The sequence below is a fragment of the Megalops cyprinoides genome, chromosome 15 (assembly GCF_013368585.1).
Source record: "Megalops cyprinoides isolate fMegCyp1 chromosome 15, fMegCyp1.pri, whole genome shotgun sequence".
Classification (NCBI taxonomy): Eukaryota; Metazoa; Chordata; class Actinopteri; order Elopiformes; family Megalopidae; genus Megalops; species Megalops cyprinoides.
This window is the reverse complement of record NC_050597.1, coordinates 15,499,928-15,515,170: the sequence shown is the minus strand read 5'-3', so window position 1 is coordinate 15,515,170 and position 15,243 is coordinate 15,499,928. Positions and strand designations below refer to the sequence as shown.

At 39.1% G+C, this 15,243-nt stretch overlaps 1 protein-coding gene across 1 annotated transcript in view; it reads left to right on the top strand.

Moving 5' to 3' along the window:
* lmbrd1 (LMBR1 domain containing 1) overlaps positions 1-14,418 on the top strand; it is a 74,002-nt gene extending 59,584 nt beyond the window's left edge. The window contains exons 15-16 of the mRNA XM_036547032.1: positions 12,963-13,054; positions 13,257-14,418. Of these exons, the coding sequence (XP_036402925.1) occupies positions 12,963-13,054; positions 13,257-13,367 (203 nt within the window). The 3' untranslated portion in view covers positions 13,368-14,418. The remainder of the gene's footprint in view (positions 1-12,962; positions 13,055-13,256) is intronic.
* The last annotated feature ends 825 nt before the right edge of the window (positions 14,419-15,243 follow it).

Sequence of the window (15,243 nt, the reverse complement as noted above, 5' to 3'; positions counted from 1 at the left end):
AGGACTGGCGATCACGGAGTTCTTATAAACCCGCTGAGAGCTGTTCAGACTGTGTCCATTTCACAGCTGAAGATGTTCCGTAGGTGGACCTGCGAGCTGGGGAGGGCGCCAGCTCTCTCTCTGTCTGTCTCTGTCTCTCTCGCTCTCTCTCTCCGTCTCGGTGAATGGTCACATGGCGGACAGGCTCTGAAGTCTGTCTCTGCTCGGCGCTTGGAAGCATGCTCTGCTTACGTAACAGGCGTCTCTCCGCCAACCAGGGGAGTAGGAGGAGGAAGTGTCAAGCAGGGAGAACACATGCGACGGGGCGTGGTCGCCCCCGGAAACCGGCTAGTGGCAGCCGTTCCCTTGCAAGCCAAACCACGCAATAAGTCCACTCTGACTCGGGGGCTGGGGCAGGGGAGGTTGGGAGCGGGGGGGTGTTTGAATTGGTGAAACGGCAGAGGGCAGAGATGAATGTAGTTCTGCTCCACAGTTCCAAATGGTATCATGATCTCATGCTAGGCAGGAGCGTAGTGTGCTCGTTAAGGGGCTGGATTTGTAACCAGAAGGTTGCAAGTTCAAGTGCTGGCTGAGGCACTCCTGTTGAATCTCAAATTGAAAGACCTAACCTTATTAGCTTCAGTAAATACCCAGCTACTTACATGGAAAAAATTGAAAAAAAAGTAATGTAATTCTGCTAAACAGATCACTAATGTTAATAGGATAGAAGCTTCTCCATGGCAGTTGGATGGAAAACATGTTTGATTCTCAGACTCATCCATTGAAGATGACAGCTCATGGTGCACTGGCTTCTTCAGTTACTCCTGGAGACCATCAGCACTGCTCAGCATACACAGAAAAGTAGGACACTCATTTTACACATATTTAATAGCTGTTCCTTCCTTGATTGAGTGTAAAATACTTTACACCTTGATAGAGAAGGTCTAAAAATATTACCGGTACATCTCAGTGTAATAGTCTGAACATAAAACATTTATGACATATAGTCACAGCAAATGGATTAATTTGCTTTTGTGTAATGCTTTTTTGCCTTGGTAAAAGGCTGATATCTCCAGCACTACTTTCCATATAAACTGTAAATGGCATTTGGCTTTATCTCATTCTGATAAGGTATTTTACTTTTTTTTTTTTTGGCAATGAAAGACCTAGTTCCTGTTAAAGGACATTTTGTCTCCCCATCACTATGCCTACCAAATATTATTTTGCTTGTGTTTGGTTCAGACTGAATAGATGTAGTGTTTCTAGAGGAACTAGTTTGTTGCCATGGATACCACCCAGGAAGTCTCCTGTGGGTAGCTGATGTTTCAGTGCATTCTGCAGCTGTAAATGAAAATTAGAAATAAGCGACATCTTATCTTTTAGGAGAATCAAAGAAAATGGTTTAATTTGACATTTTCATGTGATCTTTAAATGCTCTCTTCCGAAAGACCTATTTTAAGCCAGGTGAAAAGGAAGAGAGCAGGAGATGCTCTTATACAGGCAAACAAGGAAAGACGAGTAAGACCCTTAGGGATATTGATAAACTAAGAGGTCATCCCTCAGCTGAGATTTTCCAGGTTTTTCCCTAGTTTTATTTTCACAGACTATCTTGTTTTCTGCCTCTACAGAAGCAATATATTGCTGGTGACAAGTTCATCCAGCTTTAAGAAGTCAAATGCTACCAGAGGTTTAGCCTTTAATTGAATCTGTAAATATTCATTAACTGTACAGTAGAAGTGTGGACAAGTATTAACATCACGCACAATATTGCATATGCTTCCAGTTTCCCCCAGATCTTGTGTAAAATTATGCATGAATAGGAATTGTTTTTTTTTGTCTAATGTGATAAAACATATACCTATGTAGGTGATAACTTACATCTTAAAAAATCTATTGTATCAGTTTCACAAAGGGAAAAAAATAGAAAAACAGAAAATATTTTATTCAGTGAATAGTTTTGAATGCATGATAAATATTCTGGCTTGGCACTTGGTGGGAAAGCTGCCCTTGGAATGCGGCAGCGAGTTGGGCTCTTGTAGTAGGAGGATGACTGGGAGAGGAGACCGAAATGCTGCTCCTTCTTGCACTGTCATGTTAATCCTATGCATTTCAGAACCTACACATTCAGAAAAATAGCAAAGCAATTTAACATTAACACAAAAAATTATTCAAGTGGGAACGTGCTTTTACATGCTAATTGCAGAAGCCTAATATTCCTCATGCTACCTGTACTAATGTGTATGATTTAGTGAGATATATTATCTATCTGGTAAATTCCACTGTTCAGTGCCAGTTAATTGCTTTAGTTTACATTTTGTTACATCATCGTCAACAGATCTGCTAGTATCATATTTCCCTTTGAATATAGGTTGTGTTTTAGCATAGTTATTAGCATGGATGGAAGGTCAGGTGAAACACCGATTTTTGCATCAAAATGCTGTATAGGGTCAGCTTGTGGATTTATCGACGATTGGTAAGTGGGAAATCATCAGCTATTTTCTTTTTGATCTAAAAATAACATTTCATTAACACATGTTACATAACGTGCCTTTCAAAGAAACACCACAAAGTGTCAGAAACTGTAACAGGGATGACAAAGCAGGGTAGAATGGGTACACACTCTGTCCAATAAAGATAGGGCATCATGCTGAACAGTGGAGTTACAATAGAAATCAGGGACACTGGACAATGAACGCACACACACACACACACACGCACACGCTCATCGTGTTGAGCACTATAATATTAGCAACATCTTGGTGAGCAGTATAAGAACAGAAACGTCTCAGGGAGCAGTAGAAGAGTTGCATCTCAACATCATAGTCATATGGCTTTTCACTCTGAACCAAGGTCATTAGGGCCTGTTTGTCCACACTTTCCATATAAAAGGAGGTGGATCACAACAGTTCTGTTATTGCCTGGTTGCAGAACAGAACAGTCACAATGTACAGTATGGAGAAAAGCAATCTGGGAAGCGATTTTAATCCGCAGTGTGGATCTGATTAGGTGTGATGGGTGAATTTTGCTATCTGCTCAAGTGGCACAGAGTTGAGATTGAAAGCCGTGGGCAATGATTTTCACAAGCGAGTAGCAGACTGCAGTTTGCTGCTACCTCTGATATAGGTTTTTGGCCAGTGTAATCCCAAACTGAATCAAAACGTTGCAACTTTATTTTGAAACCTGTCTTGGAAATAAGTTGCTGTAAGTAAGTATAGATATTTATGAAATAAAGGTATAGGTTGGTTATTATTAGTATTATGATTCTTCATTGGCAAAAGCCTCAGTAGGATTGTAACACCTCGGCAAAGCTTTCTCATTTCTTTACATTTAAAATTGTGAAGAACAGCAAGTTCTACATAAGTCACAGTGCGTGGGAGCCCACAGATATTCTGCGCCTTTTGTGCCAAAATTCCCCCAGCTTTCTGGCAGCTGTCCACACAGCACAAACCCACAGATATTCCCATCCACGTGTATTTTCTCTCTTCACTGCTTTGCACAGCCCCATCTGAACACCAGTTTGGTCCAGGAAGAGACCAGAGAGGTGTTCTGCAAATGCATTTAATGCTGCTGTGGATATTCTCCCCCTCCACAGTTATTTTATTTACTTAACAGTCCATGTAAAAGTGAACACAATTGACACTTGTAAGGTGTAAGGTAATTTCCAATCTTCTTAGGTCTTAAATCACAAAAAAACAAAGATAATATGATTCCCTTTAATATTCAGTGCAGTTGGTACATAGCTTGCTTCATCTCTCTGTTCCTAAGCAACAGCCACTTCCAGTATGGCCATTGTGTTAATGTGCTGTAAGAGGAGAGTGCGATTTGATTTTATCTGCACTATGAAAGATGGCAGGTGTGTGCAGATTGCATGAATACTTTCTCTCAATGCAAATAAGACTTAATTGTACTGCCAGTATCATGGGGATTACACCTTGATTTTACTGTACAATAAGATTGTGTTTGTCAGTATTCGCTTCTCTTTATGATTTAAGAAAGGAATGCTTGTACTATGCTTGTACTTGTATTTACATATGTCCTTTGTTAAAGCAGTGCTTTTGTTTTTTTCAGGGTAGATCCAATGACTCTTCAAGCATGCACATACTGTGGATTCTTCACGCGTTTACACAAACACACACACACACACACACATAAATAATGAGGCATACAACATTTCTCCATCATTCACAACTGTTTCCAGTTCTCTTGAAAGGTTGACTGTGTTAAACTGTCACTTCTTGAAAGTATTCTACTAACGTTGCCATGGTGAGCAGTAAGGGAGGAAACTCTTCTTCTGTCATGGATGGAACAAGAATGATGATGTAGCAGATGTGAGAAGTGTCAAAGTTTTCAGCTTTTTTCTCCATATTTTGAAAGGTCACCTGTGCCCCAACTCTGATACATAATGATCACTGAAGAGGTAATGGAGAGAAAGACTGTAGATCCTCTGGTGCTGATGCCTTGTTACTTGTCAGAGTCAAGAAATAGGTGGACAATGCAGATGATTCATCCCATCCTCATTCCTCCTACCTGCCTAATGCAATACTGCCCTGTGCTCACAATATCTATGAATCATTTTCACATGCACCAAGGTGTTTTACAAGACTCATTAAAAGGAACAGGTTATTTTTAACCTCTATGTCAGAAGTAACGGTTTGCTGCCTGGCTTTTAATAATATTTTTTCCACATATTCTGCCTCTTATCATAGCTTACACTCAGATTTTTCCCACAACCTCACAGTGGTTAGGGGTAATTTGTCCATTGATATCAGATATGATGAAACCTTTACTGAAGCACACAGTCAAGGACTGTTACAGGTAATTGGAAGTCTGCATACTTGTGTACCCTTTAAGCCAAGCATTCATGTGCAGCTTGAAATCCATATTACACAGTTCAAGTGAACTAATTTAAGTCCATTTAGATGAAGACCTGAATGTTCACAGTGTATTGCACAATTTGCTCATTGGGTAGGTAAGGATAACCCCCAGTTTGCATGAAAAGTGTTGACTGTAGTTGGGATTCCACCCACTGAACATGTCAGAACTGACCTGGAAAATGCGGTGCTTTGTAATTTAGTTGACCTGAGGTAGGAGAGGTTGCAGTGGACCAGTTAGTCTTTGTTTTGATCAGTTTTGCACACAATTGGGAAGCATCAGAAAAATGAGGTCGTTTGATGGACTGAAATGAACATTGATTTCGGTAGCCTTTCTTCAGCCTCCTGCTGCTCTGATAGTGTTGGCAGACTCATCGGCAGTAGAACCGACAATGTTATATAAAACTGAAAATAAAAAAGGCATGTTCTGTTGGCTGTAAACACTGAAGGTGTTTCTTTTCACATGTTGTAGCTTGTTTTCTAGCCATTGTCCTTTGAACATGTTTCATGGTACATGTAATAGGTTGAACTGTGACATGAAAATCTTTCATTCAAGCAATTGAAAAGTGTTTCTACAATACCGATACGTTTTTACTTGTAAGAAAGTGAAAAACCTTTCACTTTTCTGTTACACAACAGTGACTGTTTAATATTGATTTAGTAATCATTTTAATAATAAGTTTTGAACATCATAGTACTCAAATAAGTATCCAATTCAGTAGAGACAGCTGAAGAATGTGCATACGTCACTTTTAATGAATCTTTCAGGCTTGCAATTTCTGAGAACTACTTAACATTTCTTTTTGATTTGAAAACCAGTCTGTGTCATTGACTTTGGCAGGGCGTGTTATATAGATGTGATCGTATGTACAGGGGGAAAAAAATAATGCTTTTAAATACAGGTCACTTTACCAAGCTAAATAATAAACCATGACAGGGGAAAGTTTCCAAAAGCCTTACTTTTTGCCTTTTCTTAAGTATAGCACTGCAGTTGTCTGAGACAGATTTGTTTTGAACTGTGTGTGCTTTCCTGCCAATAAAAAGCAGGCCTGAGCCGGGCATAGGAGAGTGCTGCTCTCCAGGGGCTTGGGAGTTCAGGTTCCTTGTGCAAGCAGATGGAGGAGAAAGCCATGAAAGACTCATCGATGCTGCTCAGAGTGCTTTTTAAAGAGGGGAGTAGAAAAAGAGCATCTCAGAGGGAAATGGAGTATCTGCCTTTGGGCAAAGAAAGATTCAGGGGAGAAGAAGACTTCGCGATTTCCTCCTCGGCCGTGCATTTGTTTAAGGTGCCGGGTGGGGTACTGTCATAAATAATGCATCACATTACAGAAACCGCTGCTCGCCTCAGACAGATGAGTGGTGACCAAAGGCGTGGTACCCGCAGCCACTGGTATTTGTGATGATCGATGGTGTAGATTTGAAGGTGAACGGGGTTGGTTGTGTATGTGATCATTTGTTTGGCCAATGCGCTGTTGAGGACCATCTGCATGTCACATTCTGAGGCCTGTATTACAGGTGAGCAGCTGAGGGGCTGCAGATGGCAGAGGGGGGGGGGGTGGAGGGGGGGTGTGGGTTGGTTCATAGCATCATCCCAGTTTGTTTCCTTGTGAGCGGTTTAGCTAATGGCTGGCCCTGCTACTCTCATTTTAACTCTTGCCACTCCTTCACAGTTTTATACAGGTCTTCTAACTGCCCTTCTGCCCTGAGAGAGGGAGAGAGGCAGCAGTACCTGAGAGAAAGAGGCTAGACTACTCTCTTTACTCTCAGGTAGTGTGTCTCACAGAATGTCTGGCCCATTTTCATCAAAGGTGTACTGATTTGTTTTATTAATGACTGCATATGGGAATAACAGGTTGTTTACTTCATTTATTTTTCATGTGTTCTTAGGTACAGGCCCACAAGTGTGTGAGGCTTGTAGTACTTTCTTTTTGGAGTTATTTCCCATGAATATATCAGAATGTTACTAATGTAAATAAGCATTCTGGTTTAGCATTCACATTTTGAATCTTATTTTGAATCACTCATTTATTTATTTCTCTTTATGTTTCATATTTGTTTCTGGGGTTATATCTTTGACCACACAGTATGATTTGAAGTGTTTCATTTAAAAAAGATAGCAGGAGAATCAGAAGTATTCCAGATACGTGGAATAGCAATGCTGCCTTGAATTCATATTTGTCTCGGAAATATTCTCAGTCTAGCAAAACTAGTTCTACAGTTTATTTATTATCAGACTCCTTGGTTCAGTCCAGACCATAGCAAATATCTACTGCTACGGTTGGCCATTAATTCAAAGCCATCATAGGCTTCTTACATTTCTGTGACCACAAAGTTGAGATTATGGCTTAATGGAAACTGGAGCTAATTCTGGTGGAGGAGATACTAATGACAATTAGTCAGATGGAATTATAAATGAAATTGCATTCCATCTTTAAAGCCAAAGTAAGTGGCTTTGCTGTAGTGTGAACACACCTCTGTAGCAGCATGCTTAAACAGAATGCCTGTTTTTCAAGTGTGTCAAGTTTTGAAAAATCACAAAACCCTGTTGATACACAAAACAGAGATACATGTGGCATAACCTATTTTTATGTCACTTAAGCTCTTGGGACAGGAGTTATGCACGTAAGATCCTTTTATGTAAATTATTTTATTTTGTTCAAATTACACTTTTTTTAACTATTGTGGAGTTATGTTAAGGCAAAGCAATGGATGGACTAGCTGCAAGATAGGGAGCAGCTTGTAGCAAATAATAAACTATATATATATATATGTATATATACATATATATGTATATCCTCTCCTATATCCCATCCTGTATTTCCTCTAATAATAAAATATAATGTACATCGCAGTGCAAGGTACTGTCTTTTATGATGTGCAAATGCCACTGTTCTTTTAAGGCAGCAAACAAGGTGCAGTAATACCAGTTAAATCAAAGCCTATAACAGGACTGTGCTGTATTCATATCATTTTCAAGTGTTCCTAGTGACAATTAACAGAAGGGCCTGCAAGGTAAATGGCTACCCGCCTATTATGTGGGCCGTCTCCCCTGTTTAAGTCAGTGTGAGGGACAGCGTGAGAAGGCTCACTGTGGGGTTAGACTTAATGCTCCAGATGGCTTCCTGATATAGCCAGAAATTACACGTCTTACCAATTTCAGGCCTCCTGCACGTGGACAGTTCCAGACTGCTGCGTTTATAGCATGAATGAAAAGCGTGGAATAAGTCTACCCTCTATCAGAGCAGGGCTGGAAACACATGCTTACAGATAATTATTTGAACAGCTTTAGTGTTGGCCTTTCAGATGATTTAGAAAGGTTTCTTTTTTACTCCCTGTAATTACATTTGGTTTTTGGTTTTCAGTTGTCACTCACTGTAAATGAACTGGTGTATATAAGGAGCAAAAAAATATAATTGGTTTTACAATTGATTTACTTTTTTGCTGTTTTATTCTGCCTGTTGTTAGTCTTTCAAGTAAATACAAAGTAAGTTCAAACAGAAAAAACAGACTAAACTCCAGAGGTTATTCTGATAATCACATCATGTCATATATTGACATGTTCTCAATTCCAAATAGCCATATCTGTGCTTCACACTAATTACTCATACGTTAGAAGTGAGCAGGACAAGCTCTCATGCGTTTTGTGCCAACAGCCAAGTAGCCAAGTTGAAAAAAAATGGTGTCTTTTACACTGCCCACTGTCACCATGCACCTTTTTCTCTTCCATATGATTGCATATGTACGTACATGACAGAGGCTTGTCATGTTGATTGATGATTTCTTCTCTGACAGGGTAGGAATCCATCCCATAACTTGGCAGGCCAGCTGACTGACCCATCGTATATGCCCAACTTGATATTAGCTATGTGGTTGTGTTGCGGGAAGGCGAGACTGTCATGAACAAATTGTAACCGGTGATTTTAGAGACATGTACTTAACATTCAGCTGCTGTGTGCTGTCTCTTCCAAGTTTTTTTATTTGTTTGCTTAAACGGAGACTCAAACATTCTAATGTGCTATGTTTAATCATATGTATCAAGTACTTACTTGAATAGTTGAGCAATCCAAAACATATCCAATTTGCCCAGACCTGGCCATTCAGTTTTTAAAGCAAGCCAGTCTTACTACCAGTCAGACCTTTTCATTAGTGTTAACGGAGAAATATAAATATAAACCGTTTCTAAAATGACTTGGGATGCTTGTAATATGACCTCAAAATATTAACTACCTTAATTAAATCCAAATGTAGGTTATCAGGTTTGTGGATGAAACCCTGATCTATATATATCCTCCAGTCATAAAATGATGAGAGCAAAAAAAAAAAAAACCCATAATAATTGTATTGCTTTTTCAATCAGTTTATACAATATTATACAATGCATACAATACCATCAAATAATTACTTGCAGAATTCCCTGTTGTGTGTTATAGTTGGAGCTTATCTCTGCTCTGGATTCAGATAGGTCAATTTTTCTTGAAAAGCATCATACACGTTTTAGCTCAGACAGTCCGTGCAGTTAACATTGACCTCGGTCCAATCTATTCTTCAGTTGTCTAAATCGTGGCACATTAGACTCTCCACTGACCTGCTTTTTTCTCCTTTTCTCTCACTCTCTTTCTTGCTCTCTCTAGTTATTTGTTTAAAGACGGCTTGTCTCCTCTGCCATTCTGACCGCTTCATCGTTGTTTCCCCTTGGCTTTTACTTACCAGGTTCCAGCTCTTTCGATTTCCTGCCAGAATTCCGTCCAGAACTGCCCTCCCACTTTCTGCAGGGACGGTTTGTGCAGGCATGGCAGAGCATACCAAGCAGAGCTTGCTTTGAAAAGAACACAGAGCCCACAGGCTTCCCGGTGAAGCGGCAGCCTCTCTCCTTTATTTTCCACCTCCTCTGTGAGCACTTTGTTCCCTTGTTATGAGCGAAGTGTCCCTCTGGATAGGCAAATTAGGATGTTTACACTCTCACAAAGCAAATGGCTGTGGATGTTATAGCCCTTTAAACAGGTCACGCTCCCGGCAGCTCCCTGCCCATACAAGCTCACACTTTTTCACCTTCTTCATTCATTTGGCCAGTTCAGTTCTTGTGTGGGGGTTGTAGCAAGAGTCCGCTATATGTCACCTTGAGGATTAGAGAATGGCACCTTATTGCTGCCCAGATCTATTTGTATCCATGCTATGTTGTGAGATTTCTTTTTACTTGTTGCTCTGCCTCTCCTTGTTGACCCATGCTTTGATCTAGTGATGAGAGTGAGGTTTGAACTGAACTGCTGTCATGTTATGAGTGATTCACTGATTGTTAGCAGAAGAGTCTCACCTGGGAGATGTGCTACTATTCATTACTGTATGGGCTTTAATCAGTAATATGCAGTTATACTGCCAGTTGCACAAAGCATTTCACTTTTTTGTTGAATATAGTGATGAATTATCTTCATAATTGCTAACAACTGTGAAGTTAAATATTTTACTTTTTTTCAGATTTTTCAGATGCATTCAGCTAATTCAAAAAACCCATAGTTAACAGTTCTAAATCTGAATCGCCTGACTGGTATCATCAGAAAGTATCACCAGAGCAGAACAGGAACAGGAGAAGCATTACCAATAATGTATAGGCCAGTGCTATACCATGGAAAAAAACTTATTGCTGCAGCCATTTTGTGTTTGATATGGCCATCTAAATTAAGTAATGAGTTTATCTTTTTTCCAGAGCAAACCCTACATACCTTTGAAATGAACTTGTAATTTAGGCAGCAGATGACAGGTCAATAAATTAAATGTGTTATTCCATGCCAGTATTTTTGGAGTAACCTTCCAGTAACTCTCTAGGCTGTCATGTACATGTTTAGCAGTTTCAGTTTTAGATTAGTTTTGATAATAGGTATCCATAGGTTCAATCTGAGTCCAAACCTTTGGGATACTTAAATACAGCATAGTGCTGAGAGACTGGGAAGGGAAATTTGCTGTGCCCATGTTACATCCATTACATCACAAGAACACATTATTTTTTTGTTTTCTTGCACTGAAGCATCCAGCATGTCGAGTGCATAAATTGGCCACTTGAATGTTCTACCAGTACCTATGACTTGTTTGCATGGGATTTAAAGACATTATAGTGAGTTTGAAATCTTGCCTAAAATATGAGGCAGTGCTGTTTAGATGTTTGTGAATGTAGTAGCCATCCTTTACCATCCTTGTAAAGGCACTGTCCATACCCTTCCATCATAACCTGCGCACCGACTGATGGGCCATGACTCCACACTGCGTCTTCGTTGTGCCTGTTGGCAGTAACCTTTGTTTGCTTTTCAATGCTGAGCTGTTCATAAAAAGGAAAGCTTAATATCGTAAATATGCCCTGATGTCTTGCTGCTGTCCTGTTTTTTTGGCTCTGATGGCTCAGTTTCCTCCCGTTATCCATCACATTATCATCATGATTACAACAGATGCTACATTTACCGTAATTATCATCAGAGCATTTCCTAGGGGGGCACTGGTGTGTGTGTGTGTGTGTGTGTGGAGTCTACTCTTGTGTGGTGGAACCACTGTAAAAATTATTAAACACCCCCTTTAACATCAAAACCATTTATTGACTACAAGATTAACTTTCTGAGACAGGTTGTGGTCAGGCATTCAATATATGACCTATATGATAAATGGAGTCAAAACAGAATTCAGGACAACCCATCCAATCCCCCTCTAGAGGCCATAATGGGGTCTCTCAGAGAAAAGGCTGCTGGGACCAGATTCCGATTTAAGGGGAAGCAAGGCTATACATGGTGCTCTCTTTGAGATTCAATGTACAGAGTAATAAGGATAAGAGCATGAAGGGAAGTTTGCTGTGCCCCTGTCACATCCATTACATCACAAGAACGTGTTATTTTCTTTTCTTGCAATGAAGCGTCACTGAAGATCCAGCATGTCATGTGCATAAAATGGCCAATTGAATGTCCTAACAGTACCCAGCCAAGGGATGGGACAGATTTGGAATGGAAAAAGAGAAAAGGCGGTCTCTCTAGCACTACTCATATTACATATTACTTACTGAAGAGTTGTACAGAGTGTGCTAAGAGACAGCATGACAGGCTCATGGGGTACTGGTCTCTCTAACAGGCCAGTGGGCTCTGTTAACTTAATGAGTGTGGAGCAGAGCGTGCAAGTGCATATCCCTGGGTGCTAGTGAATAGTCACTGAAGCACGAGACTCCAAAGAGGAGCAATGTTGAGATCCTCCAGGGGAGAAGAAAAAAGGCAGTTGCCATTTTTGTTTTTTTTTGTCTTTTGCAGGTTTGTTTTTTCTTTAAGATCAAAAATAGTCCCCTCTAAATGAACGTCACTGAACATTGTACCAGTAATGTTATAGCCATGTATCAGGCATAGAAAAGGGGAAAAAATATCAGAAAGGCCTGTTGTGCTGCTTTGTGTACTTCAGGTAGACTTTTTTTCATCTTCAGTAAATGATTTGTCCTGGTAGTGAAGAGGTTTTGCAATTATTTCCCCTTCTCTAATTATTCAGTCTTCTGCAAGCATAATTTATACATTATCCTCAGTTAACAAATACTTCAGTTATAGCTTAATAAAAAATGGAGATTGTCAGGTAATTGTGTACCACTGGGCACATGTGTCTCTGTGAACGTTTATAAATAAACCTTAATAAAACCTTTCGTACCAGTGAGAATAACCAGTTTACAGGTTTAATGTGTTGTACCTTTAAACTTTCAGGTTATCTTGTGGCACCATTTAGTGCCACTAAGGTCTGGCACTCCTGATAACTATTTGCTTCTTTTTTTTAATCCTTATGTGGTTGTCTGAAACAGTGTAATCTTTACTAAGTTAACAATGAGTGCAGTGGTTCCGGTGGTAATTTATAATCCCTATGAGGTATCTTGTTTCTCACCTGGTGTGTACATCATTTGATACTATTCAGGATACTCTGTTTTGCTGCAAGTGGCAAATAAAAAGAAACTTGTTTATTTCCTGAAGCTATTTTCTGAAAGGTTATGAAGCACCCATGCATTTAACATGCAGTTGTTATCTAGTATTTACTCTCTGTGATTCTAGCTCTTAGTCACATTTAAAAGTGCACAAGTTCACATTTCTCTTTCTCTGATTGCATGTTTTTCAGATCAGTGTACAGTGACACGGTCATACTTGTTCCTGCACAAATTTTGGTTTTTCAGCACCATCTACTACTTTGGCAACTGGGCCTTCATTGCAGTAAGTCTTGGATACATGTGTTTATCAATACACCTCTGACAACGCCAAAGGTTAATGGGTGATGTTACTGTCACACATGAAGAGCCCTTTGTAATAAGGTTTCTAGAGCCACATCATACTGTTGAAGAAAACTGATTTATTGCTGGCTGTTTAACACATTTTCCTTGATTGGTCAGTCCATTTATGTGTTCCCTTCCCACAGATTTTCTTGATTGGCCTGATTGTGTCCTGTTGCAAAGGGAAGAAGTCAGTGATTGAGGGTGAAGTGGAGGCCGACGATTCGGACATGAGTGACGATGAATACCCGCACTAATTGAGCACTTGCTGGTCAGCCAGAACTTTCATCTTAATGAGCCAAAACCTGCGTTTCCATTTTGGATTAAGTTTAGTAATACATAAGGTTCAGTTAGAGTAATATATTGAAATGTTGGAATTTAAGAATTGATACATTTGAACCTCATGAGTTGGGGATATTTTTGTTGGTGAGTCTGCTTCATTTGTAAATACACTATGCTTTCAGGAATGATTTAAAACAGATTCTTGACAGTTCAAGGTAAAATTTGATATTTGCTCCTGGAGTACTTGTTTGAATGTGAGGTATTAAATATATCAAGTGTTCCTGAAATTCCGCTGTCTGTTTGTGCAGTTTTTGGCCTATGTGACTTGCAGTTCTGTGACATGCAATATTTGTGCCACAGTGCAAAGCAATTGGCTATCGATGAAGTGATCCCCAGTTTATAGGACTGTCCAAAATTCCTGTTACTAAATACTGTGAACATATGGGTTACCATGACTAATTAAGGATTATAACAGATATAATTACATAATTACAGGTACTGAGTGAAAACAAATCTTAAAAAATCTAATTCTGCACAATCAGGGTTGATATCCTGGTTTACTTCTGCTTTATTTCATGTGTTTGTTCTGTATTTATTATAATCCAATTTTCCATTTGCTGTGTGTATTCCAGCAATGTTAGGGGCAAAAAATGCTGAGTTTTGATACTGTATATGTGCTTCTAACAGAGAGATTATTCCAGTGCTGTGGTATTATGCTATTCTCACCAGAGAACTGAGATGAAAATTTGCTGTAACTGAAAGTGTATTAAAGACAATAAAGTGTAATATTAGTCTCAGAGTATGATGATGAGGCAGCTTTGGAATTTCTAATGGCTATGGGCTAACAGCAAGTCCATATTGATATTTGTCTCATAAATTGTAATATTAACTTGGTGTTATTAACATGTCAGTTAACATGTCATATTGTGAATTCAAGTCTTGAAATGCTTTCTGGATTTGCTAGCTCCTGGGAACTGTCCACATTATCTACTAAGCATGGTAGTGAGTTATCTTATCAAGCTTATCTTCACTTTCCCGATGTGAAGAATGTGTTTTACAAATGTTGATTTATGTATTTTTTCACTTCCAATAAAATATATAATAATTACAAAAAACTTAGACAAAAACTTGATTTTGTCAAATTATTACCTGTTTTCTGTTTACTAGAATTTAAACTTATTCTGCTCTGATTTTGTCTAACTTGAATTTATTATGTCCTGCCATAGGGTCACTATTCATCAGATTTTTTTAGATTCTCTTCATATTTAAATACACCTTCCTTAAATGTTTACAACAACATGACTGAACACAGAAAAAAATGACTGCGAAATACACCAGTGCTCAGAGACCTATTTTTAGAACTAACAACTCTGAAAAGAGCAGCATCTTGTGCTTTTCCAAAGAACAGTGTAGCTTTCAAGAAGCAAAATGATCAAGATCATTCATGCCCATAAATAGCCACAAAGTCCTGAAAAAGTAATCATGCTCAGGACTTTGATAGAAAATATCCAAAGGTTTATTGCTTTTAGTGGATATCTGCTTCCAATAGGCATAAAAGCAAGAAGCATCTGCTAACAGAGGAAACAAATCCATAACCCCAGATTGAGTCTTTTAGTGTTGTGAGTCTTTTCTATGGTATTGCTGCAGTGCACAGGGGTTAAAAAGATGTTATTCTCTGTAGAAGTGGCTAGCTACCTTAGATTGCCACACAGTGGTAATGCTACTTTGTTATATTATGTTAAAGCTGTATATTTAGCTAGGTGTGTTTTTCAACAATTTATTAATGACTTACATATATGCTACTGGTAATTGGCGTATATTACCTTTAGGTGGGAAGTTTTAGCCAGCCAA